This window comes from Nycticebus coucang, chromosome 7 (assembly GCF_027406575.1).
Source record: "Nycticebus coucang isolate mNycCou1 chromosome 7, mNycCou1.pri, whole genome shotgun sequence".
NCBI classification, from domain to species: domain Eukaryota; kingdom Metazoa; phylum Chordata; class Mammalia; order Primates; family Lorisidae; genus Nycticebus; species Nycticebus coucang.
Window position 1 is genome coordinate 121,911,589 of NC_069786.1, and position 15,177 is coordinate 121,926,765.

Sequence of the window (15,177 nt, forward strand, 5' to 3'; positions counted from 1 at the left end):
TGCAGGTTAAAAATGGAGATTCAGAGTGGCCAGCTAATTTCTCCAAGACCACCAGTTGATAAATGGTAGTGCAGTGGGATCAAGAATCATGTTGTCCTGACTCCAAATTTGGCCCTTTTCTCTTCTCAACAGGGTCTGTCTGTTCTTTCTACTTAGGAGTGACACTGCCACGGTTAGTCCAGCTGCCTGCCTTTCTGGGGAAGGTGACTGTACCTTCCAAGCTAAGGAGGAGAATGATGAACACATGTGCCTAGACCCAGTGATCCTATGGCCATGCCTTTTCAAATGCCAGCTTCTAGAAAACGGCAGGAAAAGGAAGGCTTCTTCTGAGGCCCAGTAATTCACTACTGGGCACAATCCATCTTGTCTACCTCCACCTTCTGCCACACTCTCCTATCTAACCTGTGTTTCTCTCTCTAAGAGAATGATCCCCAGCCTCTCTTTTTTATTCCTGCCTGTCACTGCAGGTGCTGGGTTCTCAGAATGCTGTTTGCTTCTAGCAAGCACTTTCTTACCCAGCAATTCCCAGCTCAAACGTCACCTCCTCTGTGTAATGTTGCCCAACCAAGAATGAGCTGCCCTGGGATTCCCTTACCCTGAGCTTTCTTTGCACGACTTAGAGTGTGACTCTCTGGTTACCACCACTTTACTGAGTACCAATTAATTAGCTGTCTGGACAGCTCCATGTGAAATGTGAGCTCTGGAAGAAAGCTTCCATGTGCCCGAGCTCCCACTTCTGGGGTTGGTATGCAGCAGGAGCTTAATACAGGTTGGCTAATGGAGATGCTTGAGGAATCTAATGAGAGGATGCAACTATACTTTAAGGAACCAAGAGGAGCATAACTGAATGTTCACATTATAATATAATGTAACTTTCATGATTTAATAGAATATAGTTTTCATAACTGGTGTGGCCTGGGAAGACCTCTTTAACTGAATACGTATTCTCAACTTGCTGTTTTTTTCTAATTCCATCATTGTGCCCAACCACTTTAATGCTTTGATTGATATTCAACTGCAAGTAACCTATAGAAGAAGTAGAGAATTTACTAAGCTGTTTCTGCATGATCTAAGAGTTACTTTAAAAGAGTTTGTCAAATAAACATGTGTAATGTTTCTGAAAAAAAAGTAAACAAACCCAACCAACTTACCATCTAAAAAAATCAACAAGCAAAGCCCCCAAAATAGTTTTGCTAGTTTACTTTGCAGAGTCAGGCAGAAAATTAAAATTCAATGTATCGAAAGAATAAAAGTTAAGTCCATTCTTAGCACTTGCATGAATATTGACTTTCCCCCTCTACCTTGTTGGAATCCTGAATTATCTTCACATTGTCTGCTCCAAATTTATCCGCATAGAGTTTGAGTAGTCTTTGGGAAATCTCGGACAGACCTGTCAGCTTAGGCTCTTTATATATGTACTCTTTACCTTCTTCTTCTTCAAAAAAACCCTATGGAAAATAAGGAACCACCCATTTTATTAAAGAACTCCAATTACAACTCACAAGTAAAACATTTACTTAAAGAACAGTCCCTTAGTTGTCATCCCAGCCAGTGAAGAGTACTCTATCAAATTCAAAATCAGAGCAAAACAAGTGAATAAAGAAAATGTCATGTTATAATCAGACATGAATGTAAATATTCCCCAGCCAGGCCAAAGAATCTCATGAAATACTTCACAGATATTTTCTCTGTATGTAGAAATCAATGGTAATACCGGCCTGCATGTTATTTTGAGGGATGATCGCCCTCTTGTGGTAGCCTGGGCTAGAACACAAAGTCTGGAGTAATTTTCGGCATTATTCTAAGAGCAGTCACAGTATTATTTTAAATAAGGTCTTCCAGAAGTCTTTGAAACCAGCACAGAAAACACTGTATGGCTTGTGAAGGTACCTAAATAGGTTATAAGCACCCCAAATCATCTTGGATGGAAAACCATAGCACATTGTATCCTTGTCATAACAGAGATTACATGTGGTATGCCCCCAGGTACTGCCATTAAAAACATAACTGTACGTCAATATGACTTCAGGGACTTGATGAAATATAGCTATGTGTAATTTAATCATTCAGTTTACTTGACATTATGTGAATGGTCTGTTACCTTTCTTGAAAAGCTAGACCTTACAAGAATAAAAATAACAACCATGTCATCATATTCAGTCCATAAGAACAAGGAGGTTTTAACTTTTATTAGTGTTTTTGTCTGCTTTGAGGCAGGAGAAATGGAACATTTTATTATCTGAAGGTAACTAAGTGAGGCAATTTTATAATTCATTCTCTTTGAAGATACACAGAAGCATTTTTCCTGTGGAATACATGGGGTCTCAGAATACTAGATGAAGTTGGGAGTTATGAATCCAAGCGTTATCTGGTTCCTTCTTCAGACTGTGTTTGAACTGCAAGGAAATAGCTTTTGAAGTCTAGATGAAGGATACTAGAGGTCAAAGGAAACTGAGCCATACTTACACAAAAATGATTTTTGACTATTTAAAAATATTCACTATGTAAAATGAAATGGACAAAATGTTCCAATTATCCATGGCCGATGTAAGACAACATTAGAATAAATATTAAACTCACATCTGTATGATGCTTTATACTTGTAAAACACTTTCAGACATTTACATTTGATTATTTTTAACAGGATACTTTGTATCATGAGTGGGCTGTAGCTGCCTATTGTTGAAGCCAATGAAACAAGGTCCATCTCCCAGCACAGTTCTTATTAATAAGGTAATTGCCGGTTTCTTTCCATATCTCCCTATTGACTCAGGGCTTTCAAAAGGCAGGAAATGTGCGTGGTTCAATATCACATGACCAGTGTTTAGCACAAGGCCTAGTTCTTAGATGGAGGCCACTTTACATTTGTTGAATGAATAAACAGATGAATGGAAGAGTTCCTTAGGGGCCGCACATCTGAAGAAGTGATCTATGCACCAGATATAACTGGAAAAGACTCCATTGCTTTTAATAAAGATGTTTTCATTGAACAATTTCTTTGAAATATGTTCAAGACCAGACACAACTAATTGTGAGTGCCTTGACTCCAAACTGCTAAGATGTGCCGTGTGATGTTGGAAGCATGAAAAACAGCTCCCTGTCATCCATCTAGACGTGGGAGAGAGGTGGTGAGGTCTGACCCCATTCCCACATGACTGCCAGCCAGCTAGGGCTTTTTTTTTTTTTTTCTTTCTATTTCTATCTTTGTGGCGTTTTGTCTGATTCAAGGTCAGAAGTTAGTGGCTAAAATTGACAGACTGACACATCAGAGAAATAAGACATTTGAAGGCATCAAGCAGAATCCTCCCGGGGCCGACACTAAAGCAACATTTATAACTTCAATTTCAATGAGCAAAATGTGCACGTTTCAGGAAAATATATATGTATTTTCCTGAAATACACACACACACACGTACATTGCCAAAAACTGTATATGTAACGTACTATGAAAATTTTGAGATGGACGATCAAGGTCTATCATTTCACTTTCAGGACACAGTTGACAGAGCCTGTTCCGAGTCACCCGTGCACATCCCAGTGCTGCTGGGAAGCTTTCATTTGTTTCTTTCCATATGGAATTTACATGTTTCAAGTTTGTTGTATCTCAAAACTTTCATAATGACCCACGTACACAATTTAATAAAGGAAAAAAGCTACTGACATTGTAATATTTGATATGCATATACATGGATAACCAAAGAGGAATCTAAGTCCCACTGAGCGCCTTTTGTAGTTGCAGAAGTAAACGTGACAGGTTACACATTTCATACAGTTTTTTCCTTTCTTAAGATGTGTACCTTTGTTTGGCACTTTGTGTGTGGGTGTGTGTGTATATATATGTGTGTGTGTGCATATGTAGTGTGAAAAAGAGTGTGAACACATATTCTCACTGTAAATTTTTCCCTTGAAAATTTTGCAGATCCTGGGTTAGTAGAGAATGGACGAGGGGGAGCAGGCTTTTATGACCTCCTTGTGACCTCTGCATCCTTGGTCATGACTTGTGATCTTCTTTTATCCCTGCTCCTTGGACAGTAAGATGGGAAAGTCCTGGCTTGTTAGTCTACTGGAAGGCCCTAAGGACAGTGCTGGGTTAACAGAAGGCCTTGGCGAGGGTTAGTGATGATGGTGGTTGTGGTGGAGATGGGGGGGTGGGGACAACAATGAAGGAAAAACCCTGTGTCCATAAAGCAACGTGAGTTCTGGCTTGTATGCAGGGAAAACGCTTAGCTCATTTGAGTGCTTCTGTACCTTCATCTTCCCTCGGATGAGAACTATGAGCTTTGAAATGTAAACCTATTGACAATTTATAAAATGAGTAAGAAGGAGCTGGAACAGCACAATAAAGAATTTAATCTGCTGTCTGCTGGGGTTTTTGTAAAGGGCTTTGGTGCCAGACAGATGGCAGTTCTGAAAATATTTGGGGTTCATGCTTAGCTTCTACCCAGGGAGACCATAAAAGCAAAGCCCCCTGAGCTACACCACACTATCTGAAGGAAGGATTCGATTTCAGCTCTGTCTACAGAATAAATGATTTACATACAAGGGCATGGGGTGATGAAAACCAAGGTCAATGTCTCTTTTGCCTTAGTCCCCAGGTTACGAGTTGACTGCATTTCACGGCAATGGGAAATACAATTTCTCCATGTCCCTTGCTAATTTGATTTTTTAAAAAATGTCATTTTAAAATGCAATAAACACCTTCATCTGCTGTGGTTAGGAAACAACACATTTTAGTTATACAAGGGCTTTGAGTCAGTAGAATTAACATCCATGGCTTACTAAACTTCAAGGCAATGAATTATGATAAAAATGTACTACCGGGGCTGTGCCTGTGGCTCAACGGGGTAGGGCGCCTGTCCCATATGCCAGAGGTGGCGGGTTCAAGCCCAGCCCTGGTCAAAAACCACAAAAAAAAAAAAAAAATGTACTTCCGTAAACTGACAACTAGAATAAGTGGTTCCTCCTTAGATGTTTTTTCAGGTACTTCAGAATCTTGCAATGCCCCTGGATAATCACTGAGATGTCCAATATAACTGTCCTGGGGATTATATTCTATTGCTTAAAAGTTCATAAAGCAAAGAATGCATTTGAAGAATTTAGTGGCCAAAGGATGGATCTGAAAATGTTAACAGTAGACTAAATGCTAACAGAAGAGAAGCTGTAAGCATCCAGAGAAATGGTTCCACATAAATATGAATTCGGTTGTGATGTCTAACTATGTAGCATATTGTTTTATATATATACGTATATTATCATTAGAGATTCTGAGATGGAAGCACAACCATGTAGGCAGGGTTGACAATCACAGATTCTATAGTCTTAGGTGAATAGAATAAAATTCCCCCAGGTCTTTCCCTGAATTAATTCCAGGGGCATCTAATCGTTTAAGTTATGCGATGGGCATTCAGTTGTTTACTTTCATGCTAAATAGCAGGGCCTAAGGATGTCATTGATTACAGCTGATGTTTGGTCACTACTGCTGTTTCATTACTCTGGAAATCAATACTTCAGGGACATTTTGAAGGATGCTTTATATAGGCTGCTGTGTGTAAAACTTCCATGGCCAACGATGCCAGGCGATGCATTAGAAAATTCACGCTGTGCAGGACTTAGGATTTTTAACGTTCTTGCTATGAAAGAAGAGTTTCGATTTGTTTTCCAGTGTCTGGCTCAGTGCAGACACAGTGTTAAATTCCCTGGCCAATACTCTAAAATGAGAGCGCTGGTGCACATGGGACACTAAAATATGTCCCCACAAGGCCTTCGCGGAGGCAGAGTCTGCTGCACATTGTACTTCCGTTATCTGTTTAACATGATTGCGAGACGTGTCAATCTGGATATTAAAAGGTGAGTTTTACAGGGACATAAAGCACCGCAGTGAATGAGAAGTCGTTTTCGACCATGGGGATTATGCTAATCGCACAGTCAAGTTCTATCTTAGGTCTCTGCACATGTTCAGGGGAATGTTCAAGTCTATTTGGGGTTTATTTATCATCAAGTGTGAAGTGCTGTCTGCTCCACAGTTCACACTCTCCCTCTGGTGTCTTGGGACAGGCATTTGCATATCATATGAACAATAGTGACAGAGGCTCTGATTTGCAGCTGACTGGCATCACTTTCATTAGTGCTCCTGTTCAAACGGAGCTGGGGTTGGAGCTCAGGGACTGCCATGCTTAGGCAGGTGCTCAGTCTGCAGAGTTAATAAAACGCTTTGCCTTTTAAGCTCAGATTGGAAGTTTTTATGAAAGACAATTGAGAGTATGGCAGCATTAAAAAAAAAGTCAGGAACACAATCAGCAGTTTACTGGGGAGTCTGAAAAAAGAACAAAGTTAGGTCATTTGAAAGTGACCCTCTCCAGTCCTCCCCCCTCCTCCCAGTCTATTTAGTACAGGGGTTTTCCAGTATTCTTTTAGTAGGTGAGTTAAGGACCCAGGCCTCCAAATTTGCAAATGAAGGTAGGAAATACTGGTATCATGTGTTTAGAGGACGGGATTTACAGAATTACAAAAAAGTATACGCTGGTCAGGCAAACAGGGCTAAGTGTGAACAATATGTGCATATTAAAATAATTTCTCTTTCCAGATGAATTGACAATAATTATGTTAAGCCATCTAATGTTGCTGGTTTTGTAGGTAAATAGTGGTAGAATATAGGCAATATCACATGATTCAAAATAATATGAAGAAAATTCTCCTTTGTCACTGAGCTCTGGGGACTAGCACATTGTTTCTGATTTGGCTTGCTCTCCATATTTCTCATCTTGCCTCTTCCTGAATCTCTGGAGACTGACCCTGTATTGCATGAAGACTGACTTCCCTGATCGTCTTTTGTGTTGGTAATTAATACCATCCCCTCTATGGGTGCTCAGAGCTCCCCAATAAGGAACTTTATCTCCCTAAGATACTCGTTTGGAGAAGGGCAAACTTGTTTCAGTAGCCTGGGAAGGTGCCCACTGTAACTACTACTGCAGCTTATAACCTTCTGACCCCCTGATGTTTTTAATAAGCTGCAAGTTACAGTGGCCTGACGTAAGCAGGCAGTCTCCAACACTAAGTCTACTGGATGCGTCTTTAAAATACTGGGTGTCCTCATTCGTGTGTGTCTGTGTGTGTGTGTGTATGTACAAGGCTTTCTGACTCCATCTGCCTCTGTGTAGAAAGGTAACATGTATGAAAAAGATACATTTTTGTAATTCAGACACCTGGCATATACAGAATTTAGTCCAAGAAATGCAGGATGATGGTTCCAAAATGAATGGAAGAATTACCTTACCCTTTGTACCAAATATTGATTTGCACAAAAACGTTAAGATTCAGTAAAATCACATGGAGGGAAATGTGAGAATTATTTAGAGCATGCAAATGGGAGTGAAGGGAGAGGACTTACCACAGCCTGGAACAAACAAGAGCAAAAGAAGAAAAGAGTGAAGACCTGTATTAAAAGCTAGCTGAAAAGGAGAATCATTTCTATCTGCTTAATAGCCTATATCACAAATCTTAGCGGGAGAAACCATCTTGTAGGTGATCTGGTTTCATGACTAGGGTATTTATGGTAGTTTTGCTTTTTTTTTTTTTTTACTTTTTTGTTGGAAAGAAAACCTGAAGAACTGTAGTTTTTTCTTTGTTACCCAAAAGCACATCTCACGGGCCCCTCCTGTGCTGTTGTTAGCCTGTGGACATCTTCCTTGAAACCATTTTTTCCCTTTCAATTCCTCAACTCCTAAGTCCCTGCTCTTGATGGCATTTACTGCCATTTTTCTTGCTAATGTTTTGCCAAGGTCACAACTTGTATATTATTTTTCACAGCTTCCAAGAGACCATTTCCTCTTCTTTCTGCTCCCTCCTAAAGATTCCCACGTTTCTCTCTCACCCAGTGTACCCCACAGATAGTTCAGATCCTTTCCCATAGACCCCCCTCATGTCTAAATTGAGCTTTTTCCCCGGTAGACCACGTAGATCCCTGTTCCTCAACACTAGATTTCTCTCTCCGTTGTCTGGATATTGCTGGGCAGTGAGAAAAATCTAGATTGGATTAATTTGTTGTTGACAAGTGGTTACACAATGCTATTTCCTTTCCATATCTCTTAATTCAGTTATTAGCTTTTCAGCTGCTTTTGGTGATCAGAAGAAAATATATGTTTTTGAAAAGACTTCGATAGCCATTTATCTGGAATGGATTTGGCTCTGTTTGCTGTATCTTTAAAGAAAATACAGAGCTGAGGACAGCAAGAAGCTAAGGGCTAGCGAGAGAGCCTCGCAGGAGAGTGGGGGAAAGGAAGTGAGAAGTCTGGGTGCCCTTGAAGCCAGAAAAAAAGCACAAGTGTTTGCCACAAGAGCAATAGCCTGTTGAAATGTAATGTTTTTGGTGTCCCCAAAGTCACCATCCATAGGGAAAATGGGAAATTGTAGCTAAATATACCCATGTTTACAAAATATGCATTAAAAATTTTTACAAAGAGGTGGCCAATACATAGACGATATTCCCAAAATATTTTATAAAATTTTGCAGTGAATATTTTACAAATATATATTCAGCTATAATTTCCCATTTTGCCTGTGGATGGCAATTCATGGGACCCCAGGTGGTGTCATAAACCTTCTGGAAAAGAAACAGGACGGTGTCTGAGTTTATCCCATTGAAAGTGCTTCTCAGAGATACTCACAGATTAATACACAACACACATGTATTCACTTTCAGACCAATGCTAAGGCTAGCTAGTATTTCCGATCTTGTTCACTTCTTATGCAGTAAACTGAGAAAGAGATCTTTAACATTATATTGACCTATAAACAGGAATAAAATAACCAGACAGTGTTCTACCCAGAAACAGTGGTTGTTTAAAAGTAGGAGAAAAGGAAGGGCATGATTGTAAAGTCAAAGGTTTGATATGGTAAAGGTCCTAGGAATTCTTTCGTTTCTTAGATAAAACTATGAAATGTCATTTCTTAAAACATGGTTAATTTATTCACCTGAATATAGGATATAAATCCGTAATTAGATATTCTGGGGGGTGAACTAGAAAGAAGAGAATGCTGGAAAATAAGTATCCTCTTTCTCCAAGGAGTTAGAAATCATCTGTGTTAACGCCCATGGATTTCTTTGGTCATAGGCTTCCTGATTTAGTAGAGCACCTTTCTAAGGGGTAGCCTGTAGACCTCACATCCAGAGAAACACCAAATAGAATGGGACACATACCCACCTCACCCCTTTAATCCACTGGCACACGTAGTCACATGTCTTAGAAAGAAGAAAAGACAACAGGTGACTGCTCACTGGAATCGAGAGAAATAACATGGACCCTCACATGACCCTAGGGTCCATGTTATTTCTAGCGAACTTACCTGTCCGTAAAATGCCACACGGTAGTAGCGACCAAACAGCCGCTTCTCTGAATTCACCACCTCCGCCACTTTCAGGTAAGACCGATGAATGTCGTAGTAGAGATCTGACAATTTCTGAAACCATAAATTGAAGGTTTCATGAAGATGATCCTGACATCAAAATGGGGAGTTTCTACTTTTGAAAACTGTAGTTAATCTGCCAGATTAAAGTAGGCTATTTTCCTCGAGGGGGTTGGAATACCTACTTTGAAGTCTCTTTGCTTCTCAAAGACAGCGATGATGGGCTTGTTGACATCAGCGATGAGTTCATATCGCTCAGACTTCCAAAGAAACTCCACGCACATGTACAGCTGCTCCACCAGCACATTCTGAAACCCCCCAATCAAAACAAGATTTTATAAGATTTACATTGTGGCTTATTCTTGAAACTTGGTTTCATACCTGTTGGAATGACAATTTTTTTTTTTTTAATCTGTTGCTGGTATTTAACGACCCAGCAAGGGTCTGTGGTGTCATTTGGATTCTTCCCTATCCCCCACTACCATCATCACCCAGTTAGGGCCTCAAGCGTGCTGATTAAATCCACAAAACGTCTTCAGGGATGTCTACTTCTTTCCAGTCTCACTATCACGGACTTAGATCACAGAGTATCATCAACATCACTCCCAGAGGCCTGTGGAAGTCTTCCAGCAACTCTGTTTCCCCTCTCCAATTGTTGCTTTCCAGTAATCTCTTTCTTTTTTGAAACATGAATCATGAGATCTCCAGGGCCCTAAACCTTTGTGGGAATTCTAGTCTGTACAATGCTGTGCAAACCCCCAACCCGGTACTCAAGAGGCTCCATAATCTGCTACCAATCTCCCTGTCAGTGTCCTTTCTTCCAGGACTGTGCCATGAACTTGTTCCTGGCTGCGCCACGCCATCCTGCTCCATCCTGAGAATACTTTCTCCCGTCCTTGCTTTTGCCAGTGTTATTGCTGCACTGTTAAGAACCTTCTCTCATTTGATGCCATCAAGTCCTATGACTTGGCACAAAAGTGAAGGGCTTCACTTCAACCATTTTCATGTGAAAAACAGTTCCGCTTTTAATTGCTACAATGCATGATACCTAATTTATAGTTACTGGGCATCTATTATGATTGGCTACTCCCTACTGGGAAGAAATCTGTCTTTCTCAAGATTCTAACTTCTTTAAAGAGTAGGTATTACGGTTTATTTGTGTTTCCCGGCTCTTCCTCCCATGCCTCACAGATACCAGCGGTTTAATACATGTTCTACATCAAATTACGTAAGCTCTAAAGCAGAGGTTCTCAACCTTCCTAATGCCGTGGCCCTTTAATACAGTTCCTGTGGGTCGCGACCTACAGGTTGAGAATCGCTGCTCTAAAGCAAATGCATGATATTGTTGGGATGTTTTCAGCAATGTCTTTTAAGAAAAGGTTCTTAAACATTGTTTGAAATTGTTCATATAATAACATAATTGTATTTACCCTGTTTATTTCTGCTATATTAAATTAAGGTAGAATCATATACAAAACTTTATTAAAATCCATCTCCAAATTTGTGTTCTGTTCCCCCCCTTTCCATCCATGTACTATTAAGACTTAAAAGAGTTGTGAAATACTTTATTTACTCGATCAAGAGAGTTCCATTTTCTTGATCAGAATTGCTGCTCAGTAGAAAACATCTTTTTATGAAAGGAAAATAACTACGGTGTGCATATTAGAAGGTTTCCTGTAGAAAATAGGGAGCCATTTTGTTCAATTTGCATTTGCAAATAAACTTGTTAAATGCAATAAGAAAATAAAGCAGTCACTAGCTGGTAAAATGCTAGGTTCCCTTAGCATTGATGAACCTCTCCAAGGTTCATTAAAATTTTCCGTATCCTTTGCACCTTTACCAAAAGACCAGAAATTGTGAGCTGATCATATACATTTGTGTTCGTCTTTCAGAAGAAAAGCTCAGTGTAAATTTTCACTGAAAGTTAGGCTTTATCAATGGAATCCGATATTTATTAATCCTGGCTCAATTTTAGCTTGGTTCACATTTTGTCAGCGTGAGTCATATTATAGAGTAACTTTATCTGACATTTGAATAAGCCTGTTTCCCCTTATTTAGCTTCATGCTGCAATTCAATGCATGTTCGACTTAGTTGCTATACACTAGGTTGCTTTGGTCCAACCTCGTTGTAGGGTGTGTCCTGCATTCCTGAATCCTCTTTCATTGCTCCTTCCTCTTTAATGTTTGGCGTGATGCTCAGGAAAGCTGGCCATCCCATGGAGAACACACCTTTGAGGGACCAAGAAGAAGAAAACATTATAATTTGATGGGAATTTCCCCTGGAAGTGAGAACCATGTAACCTGAATCTTATACCCTCATATTAATTTGAAAAAGTTTAAAAATATATGTAAAGTATATAGAGAAACATGTAAAGCTGTTGTAACAAAGGAAAGCATATAAATTCAGTTTGGTTGTATTTCACTTTTTGGTGTATGAATTTAAAGTAAACAATGGCAGTGTGTGGCTTTTCTTTATAAAAATGCTTAAAACTTATAATTTTTACTGTTAGAAATCCTATACTTGAAGGAAACCTCAATTATCGGTGGCTTTATGAAGCAACATTAAAAAAAAATGGAAAATGTAAAAAAAAAATTATAATTTGAGCCAAGTTCTGCTTAGATTACATAATGCCTTTATTTATGAGTTTATAAATGGTGGTATTAGAAAACTCACATAATCAATAAGATGGTTAGATCATGACTATTGATTAATACTCTCTGCCAGGCAACCAATACTACCCCCTTTTTATAATTTTTGTGTTGTTTTCAGGTAACACACTTTTTATAAAGAGCTAGAATGGGATTATGGACAGAACATAGGATTTGTAGACAGACATAGCTTTGATGTTCTGCTTTAATGAACCTCTCCAAGACTGTCCCCTCTTCTGTTAAGTGGGAGACATTAATATTGATCTCCAACAATGCCGAAAGGATTCAAAACTCTAATATTTGAGAAAACACCTGGTACGTCAGTGCATTAGGAAGACAACGGTCACTATGTGCTATTTTCTCACTCTTGCATTATCTAGAAGTTTTCTCAAATTTTCTTAGTATCTTAGCCACCAAGGTTAACAAAACTCTGCCTCTACAGATCCATGTGAAAACAGTGGGTGATGTTCCCAGAGGAGGGATCAGATCTGAGTGGTGGGGAAGGGGAGCGGCGAGGAGCACAGATCAGCCCGTGAACTCTGGCTCCATCTCAAGTTAACCACCAGATCTGGGGCAGGTTCGTTTGCTTCAGTTGGTTTTCTCACCTGTGAACAGGAGGTGGTGGTAACGGCACCTCGCTCGTAGACTTGTATTGACAACTGTGACATATCGGTGGAATTAGTGCTGTCTACATAGCGAGTGCTTTTTGCATTATAGCTAATACTTTGTGAGATGTTTCCAGTTCTAGTAATCAGCTCATAGGGTTAAGCAACTAAATGATCACTCCCTAAACATGCTAGAAATTATAAACATAATAAATATTGCAATCTAATCCTTTCCAAGGTCCTCAAATGACCTCATTGTCTCACAGTTCACTTCGGTCATTTGATTTAAATATCTTACTTGCAAAATCCACATGACCTTTTAGAAAATATATCCATATTTAAAAGAATAAGGGATGAATTATGTTTCTGAAACACTGTAACTAATATCCATTTACAGTTTGTTTAGGAACTTTGATTTTTAATCTCTAAAAATGTATTTCTACTATTCATACACTGAGTTTTTCACTGCATTTGGAAAGTTAAGCTAGTGTTATCAGATTGCACAAATTGCATTTGAACAAGATTTTATAAGAGAATGTAGATTAAATGTGTTCACTACATCACTGCTTTTTTTTTTTTTTTGTGGTTTTTGGCTGGGGCTGGGTTTGAACCAGCCACCTCTGGCATATGGGGCCAGTGCCCTACTCCTTTGACCCACAGGACCGTCCCATCACTGCTTTTTTAACAAAGAGTAACTCTTTAGTCATGCAATGTAACAATGTACAATGTACAAAATCTTTTTTTAAATCAGATGTTGAAATATTTTCAAAGGAAATCCACACTGTAAATTATACTTGTATGTTATAAATTGTCAGAGGCAGTTTATACTTTTAAAAAATAAAGTAGAACATGCAAGTTATAAAGTAATATATGGATATGTCTCCATTTTTGGACCTCTTATTTTAAATAATCAGTTTTATTACATTTACAAATTAAAATGGATCCTTCTTGCAATTAAAATATTACCGATTTCAGAATGAAATCCCAATGGCAAACTGGCCTGCAGATTGGGAGGTAAATATAACCATAATTCATAAGCCCAAAGAAACTTTTCAGTAATCTAAACTTCATACATTTTGGATGGGATTTCTGAATGTCAGGAGCTTAAGGTTTTTGCAGAGTAAGTTATGTATGCTTGTGATGGTTTTGCTTCTCAGAATACATTTATAGACTTTGCTGAAATAAATTCTGTGCAGCAGCTTGCTTTCCTTTGCGCTGGGGTAAAGGAGCACAGTTTTAGATCACTCACTTCCTCCACCAGGAGTTGTTAGTAATGGATTGCTATCACAGGGGTGGGTCTCCTCCGGGAGCAGGGATGGTGTGCAAATCTTTTCCATTTTCCAGTAACCTATGGTAGTGCAAGATGAGGTTAGGATATTACATGTTTGTGTTAATACAAGCTCATGAAACTACAAATCTTAACCAATGAGGCGCTCTCATTCTGAATTAAGAAGGTAACCATCCAATTAGCTTTACTGTACTTTAAATATGCTAATGGTCTATGTATGGTAGCTTGGACCTATTACTCTGGGAAACTGAGGCAAGAGAAGTGCTTGAGCCCAAGAGTTTGAAACTAGCCTGGGCAACAGGGTGAGACCTTGTCTCCAGAAAAAAAAAAAGAAAGCTAACGTTACAATAGAGAGTTAAGATTTTAAAGTACAGCATCATTAAAAATACCTGTGAACATGGTTATTACTTAATATGATATAACAGAGATTAGTACGATCTAAAATTAATAAATTAATTTTATGTTAAGTTTCCACAGGTTTATTTTTGGACTTTTTGCCCCCTACGCGGTCACCTTACCCTTTCTTTTCAGATACTCTGCGATGAGAGCAGCTATATGGATGTAACACATAGCAGCCTGTAAGAAACAAGAAAACAGAGGTTCAGAGGGTGGGGTTTTAATCTAATCAGGACTAATTTTCCAAGGCTAGACATGTAAGACCTACGTTACGTAGAATACTTTATAGTAATAGAATAGAAAAGAAGACTCAGTTTGATTTCCAGAAAAATCACCATCGAGAATGAGTATTTGCTGCTGTTTTTTTAATCTGTTTTTGAGGTCATCTGGAGAGGAATGAATGAGCTGGCCTGAAGAATGTTCCCACAGAGTTATCTTTCTTCCTTAATATCTGTGCCTAGCATTTTTAAAAATCCATAGGCCTCTTTTCTTATAAAACTATAAACACTAGAATCTAGATGTAGATTGGCAATAAAGATAATCTACCTTCTAACTTTTCCTCCTCTGGTCACGGCCCCTCTTTAATTTCTATTTATCGTCTTTAAAGCGGTTGCCTTACATATTGGCACTTGCTGAAATGGTGTGACTTGAGGTAACCATGTGCTCCCTGTGAGCCAGATAATCTGGCTGATGTTTTATTTTCCTCTAACATCTCTTATAAAGCCGTGAACACTGCTACACACGTATTAAAACTGGAGTTGTTGAAGAATCCAAATGACTTCAGTTTTTTCTTTTTGAGGTTTTATGGAGGGTTTCATCATTTTCAGGGAAATCCAA

The 15,177-nt window shown here is 38.9% G+C and overlaps 1 protein-coding gene across 10 annotated transcripts in view; it reads right to left on the bottom strand.

Moving 5' to 3' along the window:
* DOCK10 (dedicator of cytokinesis 10) overlaps window positions 1-15,177 on the bottom strand; it is a 277,597-nt gene that overhangs the window by 10,235 nt on the left and 252,185 nt on the right. For 8 of the 10 annotated variants that reach the window (XM_053597597.1, XM_053597595.1, XM_053597593.1 and 5 more), the window contains exons 46-51: window positions 14,463-14,520; window positions 13,906-14,004; window positions 11,525-11,631; window positions 9,588-9,710; window positions 9,343-9,456; window positions 1,302-1,448 (exon numbers count right to left, since the gene is read on the bottom strand). In XM_053597597.1, the coding sequence (XP_053453572.1) occupies window positions 1,302-1,448; window positions 9,343-9,456; window positions 9,588-9,710; window positions 11,525-11,631; window positions 13,906-14,004; window positions 14,463-14,520 (648 nt within the window). The remainder of the gene's footprint in view (window positions 1-1,301; window positions 1,449-9,342; window positions 9,457-9,587; window positions 9,711-11,524; window positions 11,632-13,905; window positions 14,005-14,462; window positions 14,521-15,177) is intronic. The other 2 variants (XM_053597600.1, XM_053597599.1) reach the window with 1 other exon arrangement.